The 13,874-nt window shown below is 53.2% G+C and overlaps 1 protein-coding gene across 10 annotated transcripts in view; it reads left to right on the top strand.

Annotated features, from left to right (window-relative positions):
• Positions 1–13,874, top strand: part of PPP6R2 (protein phosphatase 6 regulatory subunit 2) — a 98,424-nt gene that overhangs the window by 47,403 nt on the left and 37,147 nt on the right. For 9 of the 10 annotated variants that reach the window (XM_062202622.1, XM_062202625.1, XM_062202627.1 and 6 more), the window contains 2 exons: positions 2,428–2,670; positions 13,556–13,742. In XM_062202622.1, the coding sequence (XP_062058606.1) occupies positions 2,428–2,670; positions 13,556–13,742 (430 nt within the window). Of the gene's footprint in view, positions 1–2,427; positions 2,671–13,555; positions 13,743–13,874 lie in introns of those variants that run through there. The other variant, XM_062202628.1, reaches the window with a different exon arrangement.

Genomic DNA, 13,874 nt, shown 5'->3' with positions numbered 1-13,874 from the left:
TAGCAAGCTACAGCCTTGAGGCCAGATCCAGGCCACTGCCTGGTTTTATGCGGCTTGCTTGTTAAGAATGGGTTTTGGCCAGCGCCGCGGCTCACTAGGCTAATCCTCCGCCTTGCGGCGCCGGCACACCGGGTTCTAGTCCCGGTCGGGGCGCCGGTCCTGTCCCGGATGCCCCTCTTCCAGGCCAGCTCTCTGCTGTGGCCAGGGAGTGCAGTGGAGGATGGCCCAAGTGCTTGGGCCCTTCACCCCATGGGAGACCAGGAGAAGCACCTGGCTCCTGCCTTCGGATCAGCGCGGTGCGCCGGCCGCAGCACGCCAACCGCGGCGGCCATTGGAGGGTGAACCAACGGCAAAAGGAAGACCTTTCTCTCTGTCTCTCTCTCTCACTGTCCACTGTGCCTGTCAAAAAAAAAAAAAAAAAAAAGGAATGGGTTTTATGTCTTTTTTTTTTTAAAGAATTATTTTATTTGACAGTCAGAGTGACACAGAGAGAGGAGAGGAAGAGAGAGAGAGAGAGGTCTTCCATCTGCTGGTTCACTCCCCAAATGACTGCAATGGTCAGAGCTGAGCTTATCCGAAGCCAGGATCTTCTTCCAGGTCTCCCATGTGGGTGCAGGGGCCCAAAGACTTGGGCCATCTTCTGTTTTCCCAAGCCATAGCAGAGAGCTGGATCAGAAGAAGAGCAGCCAGGACTCGAACCGGTGCCCATATAGGATGTCGGCGTTGCAGGTTGGGGCTTTAACCCGCTGTGCCACAGCACTGGCCCTGGTTTTTATGTCTTTAGAGATTTTTTTTTTTTTGACAGAGTGGACAGTGAGAGAGAGAGAGAAAGGTCTTCCTTTTGCCGTTGGTTCACCCTCCAATGGCTGCCGCGGTTGGCGCGCTGCGGCCGGCGCACCGCACTGATCCGATGGCAGGAGCCAGGTGCTTCTCCTGGTCTCCCATGGGGTGCAGGGCCCAAGCACCTGGGCCATCCTCCACTGCACTCCTGGGCCACAGCAGAGAGCTGGCCTGGAAGAGGGGCAACCAGGACAGAATCCGGCGCCCCGACCGGGACTAGAACCCAGTGTGCCGGCGCCGCAAGGCGGAGGATTAGCCTAGTGAGCCACGGTGCCGGCCTTTAGAGAATTTTTAAAAAGAGAAAGAACATGCAGCAGAGACCAAATGTGTCTAACAAAGCCAGAAATATTTACTCTTTAGCTCTTCATGGAAAATGTTTTTTTGGTCTTTATGGTAGACCATAAAACAAATCTTAATCCAAGAAGAGGGGTGGGCTTTGTGGTGCAGTGGATTAAGCCGCTGTTTACCATGCCAGCATCCTATATGGGAGTGCCAGTTTAAATGCCGGCTGCTGGCCGGTGCCGTGGCTTAACAGGCTAATCCTCCGCCTTGTGGCGCCGGCATACCAGGTTCTAGTCCCAGTTGGGGTGTTGGATTCTATCCCGGTTGCCCCTCTTCCAGGCCAGCTCTCTGCTATGACCCGGGAAGGAAGTGGAGGATGGCCCAAGTGCTTGGGCCCTGCACCCGCATGGGAGACCAGGAGAAGCACCTGGCTCCTGGCTTCAGATCAGCGCGATGTGCCAGCTGTAGCAGCCATTGGAGGGTGAACCAACGGCAAAAAGGAAGACCTTTCTCTCTGTTCTCTCTCATTATGCACTCTGCCTGTCAAAAAAAAAAACTAAAATGCCGGCTGCTCTGCGGCCCATCCAGCTTCCTGCTAGAGCTCCTGGGAAGGCAGCTGAGGATGGCTCTAGTACTTGGACCCCTGCTACCCATGAGGAAGATAAGGATGGAGTTCTAGGCGCCTGGCTTTGGCTTGGCCCACCCCTAGCTATTGGCACCATTTGGGAAATGAACCAGTAGATGGAAGATCTTTCTTTTTCCCCCTCTGATGCTCTGAAACTTTTAAATGAAACTTTTAAAAAATCTAAACAGGGGCTGGTGCTGTGGTGTAGCGGGTAAAACCACCGCCTGCAGTGCTGGCATCCCACATGGGTGCTGCTCCACTTCAGATCAGCTCCATGCTATGGCCTTGGAAAGCAGTGGAGGATGGCCCAAGTCCTTGGGCCCCTGTACCCTTGTGGGAGACCTGGAAGAAACTGCCAACTCCTGGCTTTGGATCGGCGTAGCTCTGGCCATTGTGGCCAACTGGGGAGTGAACTGGCAGATGAAAGACTTTCTCTCTCTCTGCCTCTCCTCTCTCTCTCTGTGTAGCTCTGCCTTTCAAATAAATAACTCTTGGAAAAAAAAAAAAACTAAACAGAATGAAATCATGCAAGCATGCTATCTCTTCTAATTCAGCAACATAGAGACAGTGAGAGGAGGGGCCAGGTAGGTAGAGGATGGTGGAGGAGTGCAGAGTGAAGCTAATGAGCTCTCTTGCGTGAACTCACAGGAGAGAAGTGACCCTTTTGTCTTTGCTGGCAGCTCTGTGGCCATCACGATGTTCTGGAAGTTTGACTTGAATACCACATCCCACGTTGACAAGCTGCTGGACAAGGAGCATGTGACGCTGCAGGAGCTGATGGACGAAGATGACATCTTGCAGGAGTGTAAGGCTCAAAACCGGAAGCTGCTGGACTTCCTGTGCAGGCAGCAGTGTATGGAGGAGCTGGTGGGCCTCATCACACAGGACCCGCCCCTGGACATGGAAGAGAAGGTCCGCTTCAAGTATGTACTGAGGCTGTGACCAGGGCCCCGTGTGATGAGCAGAGCTGAGGACAGTCCGAGCTAGGGCCTCCTGATGGAGCAGCTGCCCATAAACACTTGCTCCCCACTCTCCCACCCTGCACCCCTAGAAGTGAGGGGTGCTCTTCTGGAATTTGCTCTTTGGGACGTTTGAGGGTTTGGGATCCCCTATGTGTGTTTTCTGACCGATGTATAAGTAAGTTTATATTTAGTTGGTGCATGTTGGAATGCTTCTTTTAAAATTTTATTTTATTGTTTATTTGAGAGGCAGAGGGACAGAGAGGTCTTCCATCTGCTAGTTCACTCCCCAAATGTCTGCCACAGTCAGGAGACAGGGCCACGATCTGGGTCTTCCTCAAGTGTAACAGTTGAGCCATCTCTGCTAACTCCCAGGGTGTGCATAGGTAAGAAGCTGGAAATCAAACCCAGGGACTCTCCTGTGTGAGACACAGGCAGTTTTGTTTTTTTAAGAGCTAATTATTTATTTGAAAGAGTTACAGAGAAGGACAGACAGATCTTTTATCCATGGTTTACTCCCCAAATGACAGCAGCAGCCAGGTCTGGGCCAGACTGAAACCAGGAGCCAGGAGCTTCACATGGGTCTCCATGTGGGTGCAGGGGCCCAAGCACTTGGGAAGTCTTCTACTGCTTTCCCAGGCCATAGCCGGGAGCTGGATCACAATTAGAACAGCCAGGACTCGAACTGGTGCCCATATGGGATGCTGGCATCACAGGCAGCAGCCTAACCCACTACCCCATAATGCTGGCCCAACAGGCATCTTAACCTCTAGGCTAAACAGCTACTCCCATCAAAGTGTTTTGCCTGACAATATGCGGAGAGAAAAAGAGTGCCCATGATGACGAGGTCACACTGTCTGCAGGGCTGACCCCAGGCCTGGCAAAAAGCCAGAAAGAGGTGCAACAGCTGACTCCTTGGCCCTGGAAAATGCTGGGTTTGGGGTTTTCAGCCTGGAGGAAATGCATCATTGTCCTTCTCAGTACCTAAAGTGTCCATCCAGCAGTTAGCCAGAATGTTAGGAGATGGAGAAAGGGAGGGGCAGTGTGATAAGACAAGGTTGGAGCCACAGGGACTTCAGGTGTGGACAGTGGAGTGGGAACAGGAGACTCCTTGCTACTTGGATGGTGTGGCTCTGTAAAAAGGCCATGTGGCCACCTCCACGGAGAGCTGTGGTTGAGTGACACACAGAGATTAGTCAGACACAGCTGCCCTCGGCTGCTTACAAGGAGGCATAAAGTACATGTGTGTGGTGGGAAAGTCAAGATCAGTGGGGCTGGCTCTGTGGCATCGCAAGCTATAAGACTGCCTGCAGCGCTGGCATCCCACATGAGCGCCAGTTCGCATCCTGGCTGCTCCTCTTCTGATCCAGCCCCTGCTATGGCCTGAGGAAGCTGTGGAAGGTGGCCCAGGAGCTTGGGCCCCTGCACCCACATGGCAGACCCAGAGGAAGCTCCTGGCTCCTGGCTTCGGATCAGCACAGCTCCAGCTGTTGCAGCCATTTGGGGAGTGAACCAGTGATGGAAGACCTCTCTCTCTCCCTCCCTCTGTAGCTCTGCCTCTCAAATAAATAAATAATCTAAAAAACAAGGTCAGCTCAGTGTAGCCCACAATCCAACTCTGATTTTTGTGGCTGTGAGCTGAGAGGCTTTACTGTTTGAAATGGTTTTGACGAAGAAATCAAGGTGACAATGACTTGTTAGCACATGAAAATGCATCAAATTCATGTTTTCAGTGTCTACCGTTAAAGTCTTGTAGGAGATGATAGCAAAGTTGAGTAGTTGCAACAGAGGGCATTGAAAATATTTGCTCTCTGGATCTTCACAGAAAATCTTTGCTGACCTTTGTCTTAGAAGGAAGACAAAGCAAGATAGGGACATGGAACATGTGTGTGTCAGTAATTCACGTCGGTGGTCAGTCTGTGTTTCAATAAAACTTTATTTTTAAGAACCAGTGTCTGTTCTCAAGACTACAGACTACTCCCTCCGAGGCCAGCACTGGCAGGTTAAATAGCACCTCTCCCAATAGTCTGGGGGCCTTAAAGGGCAAGGTTCCATCTGCAGATGTGACTATGACTACACACCCACTCTGCCCCGCCCAGTGACAACAAGCTGGTTACTGGGCATGACACAGGGTGCAGCCCAAGGACCTAAACCCCACCAGCGGTGGGGCCAACCTGAGAACCGTGGCGGTGTTTATAACCTTTTTCAAAAGTTTCCTGTGTACTTTGCCTGCCAAGGTTTGGTCATTTGTGAAGGAAGACAAACATGCCAGCAGGTGGATGCCAAGGTGTCGCTCATAAACAGTGTAGTTGATGACTCGGCTGTGTGCTTGCCCAGCGGGAAGCAGCTGGATGAGGGTGGGGCCTGAGGAAGGGCTGTCCTGCCCCAGAAGGGGAAGATCCCAGAGGGGATGTCGGGCGGGAGAGGGAGCTTCCGTGTGAGCAATCCCTGGACCACTGTCCCCACTCCAGCAGTGCCACTGTCTCAGCGACCTCCCTCTCCTCTTCTTTGCTTACTTCCTGTGGTAGATTGTATCTTCGAGGGACTTCCTGAGAAAGAGTATGGGCAGCTCAGAGGTCACCTGCTCCTCTCATGCCTGTCGGGGACTCCCTCTGGTTAGAGTTCCAGATCTGGCGTCTTCTGCTGTAATGGCCGGTCTTGCTGTGCACACGCCTGGGCAGCAGCCTTATTGCTGTGTGCTTTGCCCGTTTTCTTTCCTCCCTGAGCACATTTGGGTTCCTTTCTAATCCCCCTTGTTCTAGAATTTCCCATAATAGGAAATTGTTCTGTGGGTCAGAACAAGGATCTCAGGTGAATTTGGTAATCAGAATTTTAGAGAAATTAGTGTAAATTAAGAAAAATAGGTAAATAAAAAACTAAGCAAACAAAGCAACAAGAAAACTATTGATTCTGGGTGAAAATGTATTTCTTTTAAATAAATTATAGGGCATTTAATTAATTATATGAAAGGCAGAGAGAGATGGAGAGATCTTCCATGTGCTGGTTCCCTCCCCAAAAGCCTGCAGCAATTAGGGCTGGGCCAAGCCAGAGCCAGGAGTCTAGATTTAAGCCTCATCTCCCAGATGGGTGGCAGGGATCCAACTACTTGAGCCGCCACCTGTGCCTTCCAGGGTACACGTTAGGAAGCTGGACTCAGGAGCAGAGCTGGGACTTGAACTCATACACTCCTGTATGGTGTGCAACGGTCCCAAGTGGCATCCCAAGTGCTGTGCCGGATGTCTGCCCCTGGGTGAAGCTTCCGTAAGACAGCAAGCACAACAAGAATGGAAGTATACAGTCACTCAGCTGTGAGGAGCATGTGTGTGTTCACACTAAGATGAACACTGGACATCAAGTTTTATTCCCAATTATTGTTCTAGGCACCATGGAATATTTCCGTCTGTAAATTCGTGGATATTAGTTCAGGTAAACTTTGTGTATTATTTCTTTTTTTTTTTTTTTTTTGACAGGCAGAGTGGACAGTGAGAGAGAGACAGAGAGAAAGGTCTTCCTTTTGCCATTGGTTCACCCTCCAATGGCCGCTGCGGTAGCGCGCTGCGGCCGGCGCACTGCACTGATCCGATGGCAGGAGCCAGGTGCTTCTCCTGGTCTCCCATGGGGTGCAGGGCCCAAGGACTTGGGCCATCCTCCACTGCACTCCCTGGCCACAGCAGAGAGCTGGCCTGGAAGAGGGGCATCCGGGACTGGATCGGTGCCCCGACCGGGACTAGAACCCAGTGTGCCGGCGCCGCAAGGCGGAGGATTAGCCTAGTGAGCCACGGCGCCGGCCTATTACTTCTTTTTTTAAAAATTATTTATTTATTTGAAAGGCAGGGTTACAGAGAGAGAGGGAGAGACAGAAAAAGATTTTTTTTTAAAGATTTATTTATTTATTTGAAAGTCAGAGTTATACAGAAAGAGGAGAGGCAGAGAGAGAGAGAGAGAGAGAGGTCTTCCAGCTACTGGTTCACTCCCCGATTGGCCTCAACAGTCGGAGCTGAGCTGATCCAAAGCCAGGAGCCAAGAGCTGCTTCCAGGCCTCCCATGCAGGGGCAGGGGCCACTTGGGCCGTCTTCTACTGCTTTCCCAGGTCATTGCAGAGAACTGGGTTGGAAGTGGAGCAGCCAGGTCTTAAACTGGTGCCAATATGGGATGCCGGCACTTCAGGCCAGGATGTTAACCCGCTGCACCACAGCGCTGGCCCCCAGAAAAAGATCTTTCATCTGCTGGTTCCATTCCCCAAATGGCCACAATGGCTAGGACTAGGACAGGCTGAAGCCAGGAGCTTCATCTGAGTCTCCCACGTGGGTGGCAGGAGCCATCCTCCACTGTTTTTCTAGGCACATTAGGAGGGGCCTGGACCAGAAGTGGAGCATCTGGGACTTGAACTGGTACCAATATGGAATGCTGTTGTCACAAGTGACAGCATCTTTTTGGTCTACATTTGAGAGTTTAACTTTTTTAAGTGTATGTTATTCAGTTCTACTTATTTGAAAGGCAGAGTAACACACACACACACACACGCACAGAGAGGGAGATAGAGGGGGGGGGGGGGTCTTTCATCCACTGATTCACTCCTGAAATGCCTGTGCCAGGACTGGGCAAGCTAAAGCCAGGAGCCCTGCTGGCCCCTGCCGTGGCATGTGGGCCCCTGGAGTTGTGTGGCTCGAATCCTGACTCCTGGTCGGTGCCCGGGCTGTGGTGTCTGAGGGTCAGCTCTCCCTGGCACCAGCTCAGTCCTGACCATCTGCTTTCTTCACCCTGCTTCAACATATGTTCTGCTTCTCTTTCTCCCTCCTCCTTGTCTTTTCAGTCTTTGCAGTACGTGAGTAGGAGTTTGAGAGGGTCTCTCAGCAGTCCTGTGTGCCCTCTGTCCTCCGTGTGTGCTGGAATTCCTGTTCCTGTATGTGCTGTACAGAGCGCTGAACACTGTTGTTAATCAGTACCTACTGATTTTTTTTTCTTTTCTTTCTTTCTTTTTTTTTTTTTTTTTTTTTTTTTTTGACAGGCAGAGTGGACAGTGAGAGAGAGAGATAGAGAGAAAGGTCTTCCTTTGTCGTTGGTTCACCCTCCAATGGCCGCCGCAACTGGTGCGCTGCGGCCGGCGCATCGCGCTGATCCGAAGCCAGGAGCCAGGTACTTCTCCTGGTTTCCCATGCAGGTGCAGGGCCCAAGGACTTGGGCCATCCTCCACTGCACTCCCGGGCCATAGCAGAGAGCTGGCCTGGAAGAGGGACAACCAGAACAGAATCCGACCGGGACTAGAACCCGGGGTGCCGGCGCCACAAGGTGGAGGATTAGCCTGTTAAGCCGTGGTGCTGGCCAGTACCTACTGATTTTAACAAAGGAGAAAATCTTAGTCCCTGCTCTGAGATATCCCCTTGGAAAGGGACTTCTTCTGACACGTTTGTCCGTGTAGACAAGCTCCTTCCCGGTGCTCTTCAGACACAGAGAGCAGTCTGTTCTTTGTTTCCTCACTCTGCTTTTCCTCATTACTCCTGGGGGTTTGACTTCTCCCCTCCCCACTGTTAAGCTCTTGTCTTGTTAGAGATCTGGGAGACACAGAGCCTCGCTAGGGCCTTTGCTGCTGCTCCTCTGGCTCTCTCTGGCCCTTCTGCCCCACGTGACTGTGTTTTGTCCAGTTTGCTGAGCACTTGTTGTCTGGTTGTCATGATTGTCCCATATGCTGGACACTTCACGCTTCACAGACAAGAACACTGAAAGCCAGAGAGTGTGGCTAGTGAGGAGGCAAGCCGGAACCTGACCTAATCCCTGCCCTGGCTCGTGGTCCCCTCCTCCCACTCACCCGGCCTGCAGTGCTTGTGTGCAATGGCCACCACTCCTCTGGGGCCCAGCCAGGCCGTCCCGCTGCTGCTGGGCCACTCTGCGCAGTCCAGCAGGCCCTCCATTCCTCAGGGCACTCAACGGTGCTCTCTCCTTGAGCTAATGAGAAACACCCACCTCACCCAGTGGCCAAGTGAGATCCCTCTGTTTCTTCTGCTTCCACACCTGGTAGTTGCTACACTCAGTAGCAGAGATGAATGGGACAGATTCTTGTCTTTGCACAAGAAAAAATGCAGGGCCTGGCACTGTGGCACAGAGGGTTAAAGCCCTGGCCTGCAACGCCCTCATCCCTCAGGGTACCGGTTTGAGTCCCACCTGCTCCACTTTCTGATCCAACTCCTTGCTAATGTGTCTGGGAAAGCAGTAGAAGATGGCCCAAATCCTTGGGCCCCTGCACCTGTGTGGGAAACCCGGAAGAAGCTCCTGGCTCCTGGCTTCTGATCAGCTCAGCTCTTACCATTGCGGCCATGTGGGAGTGAACCTGCAGATGGAAGACCTCTCTCTCCCTCTGTCTGTAACTCTGCCTGTCAAGTAAATAAATAAAATCTTTTTTAAAAAGGCAGACATGAGAGAGAGAGTGTGCGAACGAGCAGTGGTAAGCAAGGTACAAGGTTTAGTGGGGTAGGGCATCCGTCAGAACGGATGGGCCACTTTCCAGGCAGAATCTGAGAGTGTGCCCACTCGTTCAGACGGGGAAAGCAAGGTTACATGGTTTGGTGGAGAGAGCACACCTGGCAGGCCAGGCGGGCAGTTCAGGAGAGAGCCAGAGCTGAGCACAGTCTGCATTCAGACTGGGGCTGACAAGAGAACGGGGGTCCAGTTCTCCCCTCCCTGTCCTCTAGGACAGAGGGTTTGCTGAGTGTGAATTAGGTCAAATTCCGCAAGGTTTCACTGCTCAGTGCTATCAGATCCACCTGGGTGGGGCGGGGCACTTCCCCTAGGGCGCCTGCCTTGGAGGAGAGATGTAAAGGCTTTATTGCCCAGTGTTGTCCTTTGGTGCTGAGGAGAGAGGATTCTCCCAGGGAGTTATCCTGGGGAGAAGGGCTGAGACCACTTATAAAGTTATTGGGGTCTGGGGGCCAGAGCTGTGTAGTGGGTAAAACTGACGCCTGCGGTGCTAGCATCCTATATGGGTGCTGGTTCAAGTCCCAGCTGCTCCACTTTTTTTTTTTTTTTTTTTTTTTTGACAGGCAGAGTGGACAGTGAGAGAGAGAGAGACAGAGAGAAAGGTCTTCTTTTCTGCCGTTGGTTCACCCTCCAATGGCCGCCGCGGCTGGCACGCTGCGGCCGGCACACCGCGCTGATCCAAAGGCAGGAGCCAGGTGTTTATCCTGGTCTCCCATGGGGTACAGGGCCCAAGCGCTTGGGCCATCCTCTACTGCACTCCCGGGCCATAGCAGAGAGCTGGCCTGGAAGAGGGGCAACCAGGACAGAATCCGGCGCCCCGACCAGTACTAGAACCTGGTGTGCCGGCACCGCAAGGCGGAGGATTAGCCTATTGAGCCGCAGCGCTGGCCTCTTTTTTTTTTTTTTTTTTTTTTAAAGATTTATTTATTTATTTGAAAGTCAGAGTTACACACAGAGAGAAGGAGAGACAGATAGAGAGGTCTTCCATCTGCTGGTTCACTGCCCGGTTGGCCACAAAGGCTGGAGCTGAGCTGATCTGAAGCCAGGAGTCAGGAGCTTCTTTTGGGTCTCCCACATGGGTACAGGGGCCCAAGGACTTGGGCTACTTTCTACAGCTGGATCAGAAGTGGAGCAGCCAGAATTCGAACCGGTGCCCATATAGGATGCCGGTGCTGCAGGCGGCGGCTTTACCCTCTATGCCATAGTGCTGGCCCCTGCTCCACTTCTTTTTTTTTTTTTTTTTTTTGACAGAGTGGATAGTGAGAGAGAGAGACAGAGAGAAAGGTCTTCCTTTTTGCCGTTGGTTCACCCTCCAATGGCCGCTGCGGCCGGTGCATCGTGCTGATCCGAAGCCAGGAGCCAGGTGCTTCTCCTGGTCTCCCATGTGGGTGCAGGGCCCAAGCACTTGGGCCATCCTCCACTGCCTTCCCGGGGCATAGCAGAGAGCTGGCCTGGAAGAGGGGCAACCGGGATAGAATCCGGCGCCCCAACTGGGACTAGAACCTGGTATGCCGGCGCCGTAAGGCGGAGGATTAGCCTGTTAAGCCATGGCGCCGGCCTGCTCCACTTCTGATCCAGCTCTCTGCTATGGCCTGGGAAAGCAGTAGAAGATGACAAGTGCTTGGGCCCCTGCACCCACTTGGGAGACCCAGAAGAAGCTCCTGGCTCCTGGCTTCGGATCAGCACAGCTCCATCCATTGCTGCTATCTAGGGAGTGAACCAGTGGATGGAAGACCTCTCTCTCTCTCTCTCTGCCTCTCTGTAACACTGCCTTTCAAATAAATATTTAAAAAAAAAAAAAAGATCTGGCGCTGCAGCTCACTTGGCTAATCCTCCGCCTGCGGCATCAGCACCCCGGGTTCTAGTCCCAGTCAGGGCGCCAGATTCTATCCCAGTTGCTCCTCTTCCAGTCCAGCTCTCTGCTGTGGCCCGGGAAGGAAGTGGAGGATGGCCCAGGTGCTTGGGCCCTGCACCCGCATGGGAGACCAGGAGGAAGCACCTGGCTCCTGGCTTCGGATCTGCGCAGTGCGCTGGCCGTAGTGGCCATTTGAGGGGTGAACCAACGGCAAAGGAAGACCTTTCTCTCTGTCTCTCTCTTTCACTGTCTAACTCTGTCTGTCAAAGAAAAATAGTTACTGGGGTCTGGCCAGGCTGTTTCCAAGGTGAGCTTCTGCAGATGCTTTGTTTTCCTTCTGTCCCACTCATGCACACAGGCTAATTTCTGACTTCCAGCCCCACACACTCAGCTAACTGTTTGCCTTTAGTGTCTCCCAAACCCAGGCCCTCCTCTAGCCAGCTCTCAGTGACCACCTGGGCTCAGGCATAGCTCTGGAGCCTCCTCTGTGCCTGGCACTGTGACTAGAGAGAAGTCATGGGGTTCTTGTCTTTGCTCAAGAAGGAATTGAGGCATGAGACAGAGAGTAAAGCAGCAGGGTTTTACTGGGGACAGGGCGTCTGTCAGAATGGAGGGGACACAGGGAGAGAGCGTGTCCAGTCACTCCTACTGGGAAAGCGAGGTCACGTGGTTAAATGGAGAGACTACACCTGGCGGCCCAGGCGGGCGGCTCAGCCGAGAGCAGAGCGCTGAGCGCTGGTCTTTGTTTGACTGCTTGCTGGTTTTTAAGCGAGTCCCTCTTACCCCCTCCCCCTTCTCCTCCAGGACAAAGGGTTTGCTGAATGCAATGAGAAAAATTCCTTCCCAGGTTTACCACCAGTGTTATCAGACAGGTGGAGTCACGCCTGCCCTGGAGGGAGGATATAAAGTTTTACTGTTCAGTGCTACCAGGCCAGGTAGCCGTTTGGTGCTGAGGAGAGAGCTTTCCCATGGGGGAAGGGTGTCAGGGTCTGGGCAGGACTTGGAAGTGTAGATGCTGGGCTGCTTCCAAAGTGGACGTCTGCAGATGCTGGCTCCCTCCGGCCCCTCTCACACACACATAGGTTAATTTCTAACTTCCTGCCTAACAGCACCAGCCACATGTTGGCAAGAGAAAGAGGGTACAGTGGCTGCTGTGAGTGGAACATGTCCGCCTGCCAGGAGCCAGTGTACTTTATGCACCTGGCCCCAGTGTCCTCACTGAAGGCGTCTGGGGTGGGCATGTGCCGTCACCTCCGTGGTGGGGTGAGCGATGTAAGGAAAAGGCTCAGGTAACTGGCCTGTTCTGGGGCAGGCAGTCCCACGGGATACTCCCACTGGGCTTGTGCCTGTTGGGCCCTCTGTACCCGTCCTGGCAATCCCAGACGCACCCAGCTGAGCGAGGGATCGTCAGGCCTTGCTCTCTGTTACTGTCAAGGGCTGTGTCTGGGGCTTGTGGTCATGGTGTGTGTCCTGGGCCCTTGGTCAGATTGCATGTCCAGGACGTCTGTCGGGTGTGCCTGTCCCGCTGTCAGCCTCTCCATGTCTGCCAGGTGTTCTAGAGGAGGCGTCATGGCGTCCTGAAGGGGTCGTATATAATGGGCTCCAGGTGATTCTGTATCCCATGAAAAGTACATTATCCACAAAAGAAGATACTGTTAGCAATGAATGACTCCATCATGCCTAGAACTGGCACTGCATCGTAAGCTGCCGTCTAGGAACGAGCTAGGTCTGTGTTTGCTGCTCTGCGATGAGGGCATGGGGAGGACAGGACAGCCCCTTCCAGTGCAGAGGGGTCAGGGCCTTGGCCTCACTGAGCAGCGTGTGCATATCAGACGGGTGACGGTTCTGATGGGCGAGTGTGGCGGCGGGAGGGAAGAGAAGCCCGGAGCTGAAGAGTGGAAGCTGAGGTGGTGTCAGATGGGGAATGAGGAAGCTCAAAGGTCTGTTTAAAAAAAATCTGAGCTTATGGCCGGCGCCGCGGCTCACTAGGCTAATCCTCCACCTTGCAGCGCCGGCACACCGGGTTCTAGTCCCGGTCGGGGCACCGATCCTGTCCCGGTTGCTCCTCTTCCAGGCCAGCTCTCTGCTGTGGCCAGGGAGTGCAGTGGAGGATGGCCCAAGTCCTTGGGTCCTGCACCCGCATGGGAGACCAGGAGAAGCACCTGGCTCCTGCCACCGGATCAGCGCGGTGCGCCGGCCGCAGCGCGCTACCGCGGCGGCCATTGGAGGGTGAACCAACGGCAAAAAGGAAGACCTTTCTCTCTGTCTCTCTCTCACTGTCCACTCTGCCTGTCAAAAAAAAAAAAAAAAAAAAAATCTGAGCTTCTAGTAGCCAAAAACACCAGTGAGTCGCAGAATAACTGTTTTTGTTCTGCTCAGGGCTGTTCACGGCTCGGTTCTTCTCACAGGGGCTGCTTCTTAGAAGATTACTGAGGGAGCTCTGTGAGGATTACAGAGGTGTCAGCTCACAAAGCTCCAAGAATAATCCGCTCTTAAGTAATTGCTTGGACTCTGCCCTCACAGGTTCCCCAACACAGCCTGTGAGCTCCTGACTTGCGACGTGCAGCAGATTAGTGACAGACTAGGTGAGGATGAGAGTCTGCTGGGCCTTCTGTGTAACTTTCTGGACCGGGAGCCCCCTCTCAACCCTCTGCTCGCCAGTTTTTTCAGCAAGACCATCGGCAATCTCATCGTAAGAAAAACGGAACAGGTGAGTGATGTGTGCAGCTGTGTGACTGTCATCAGGCTGTGGGGAGCAGCACTGTGCACTGTTCTTGGGATCCAACCAGAGCAGGTGGATTGCTGAGATGTGGGCTGGAATTTGAGTAAGAGAGCAGCTTCT

Source organism: Lepus europaeus, chromosome 10 (genome assembly GCF_033115175.1).
Source record: "Lepus europaeus isolate LE1 chromosome 10, mLepTim1.pri, whole genome shotgun sequence".
NCBI classification, from domain to species: domain Eukaryota; kingdom Metazoa; phylum Chordata; class Mammalia; order Lagomorpha; family Leporidae; genus Lepus; species Lepus europaeus.
This window is presented reverse-complemented; position numbering and strand designations above follow the sequence as displayed.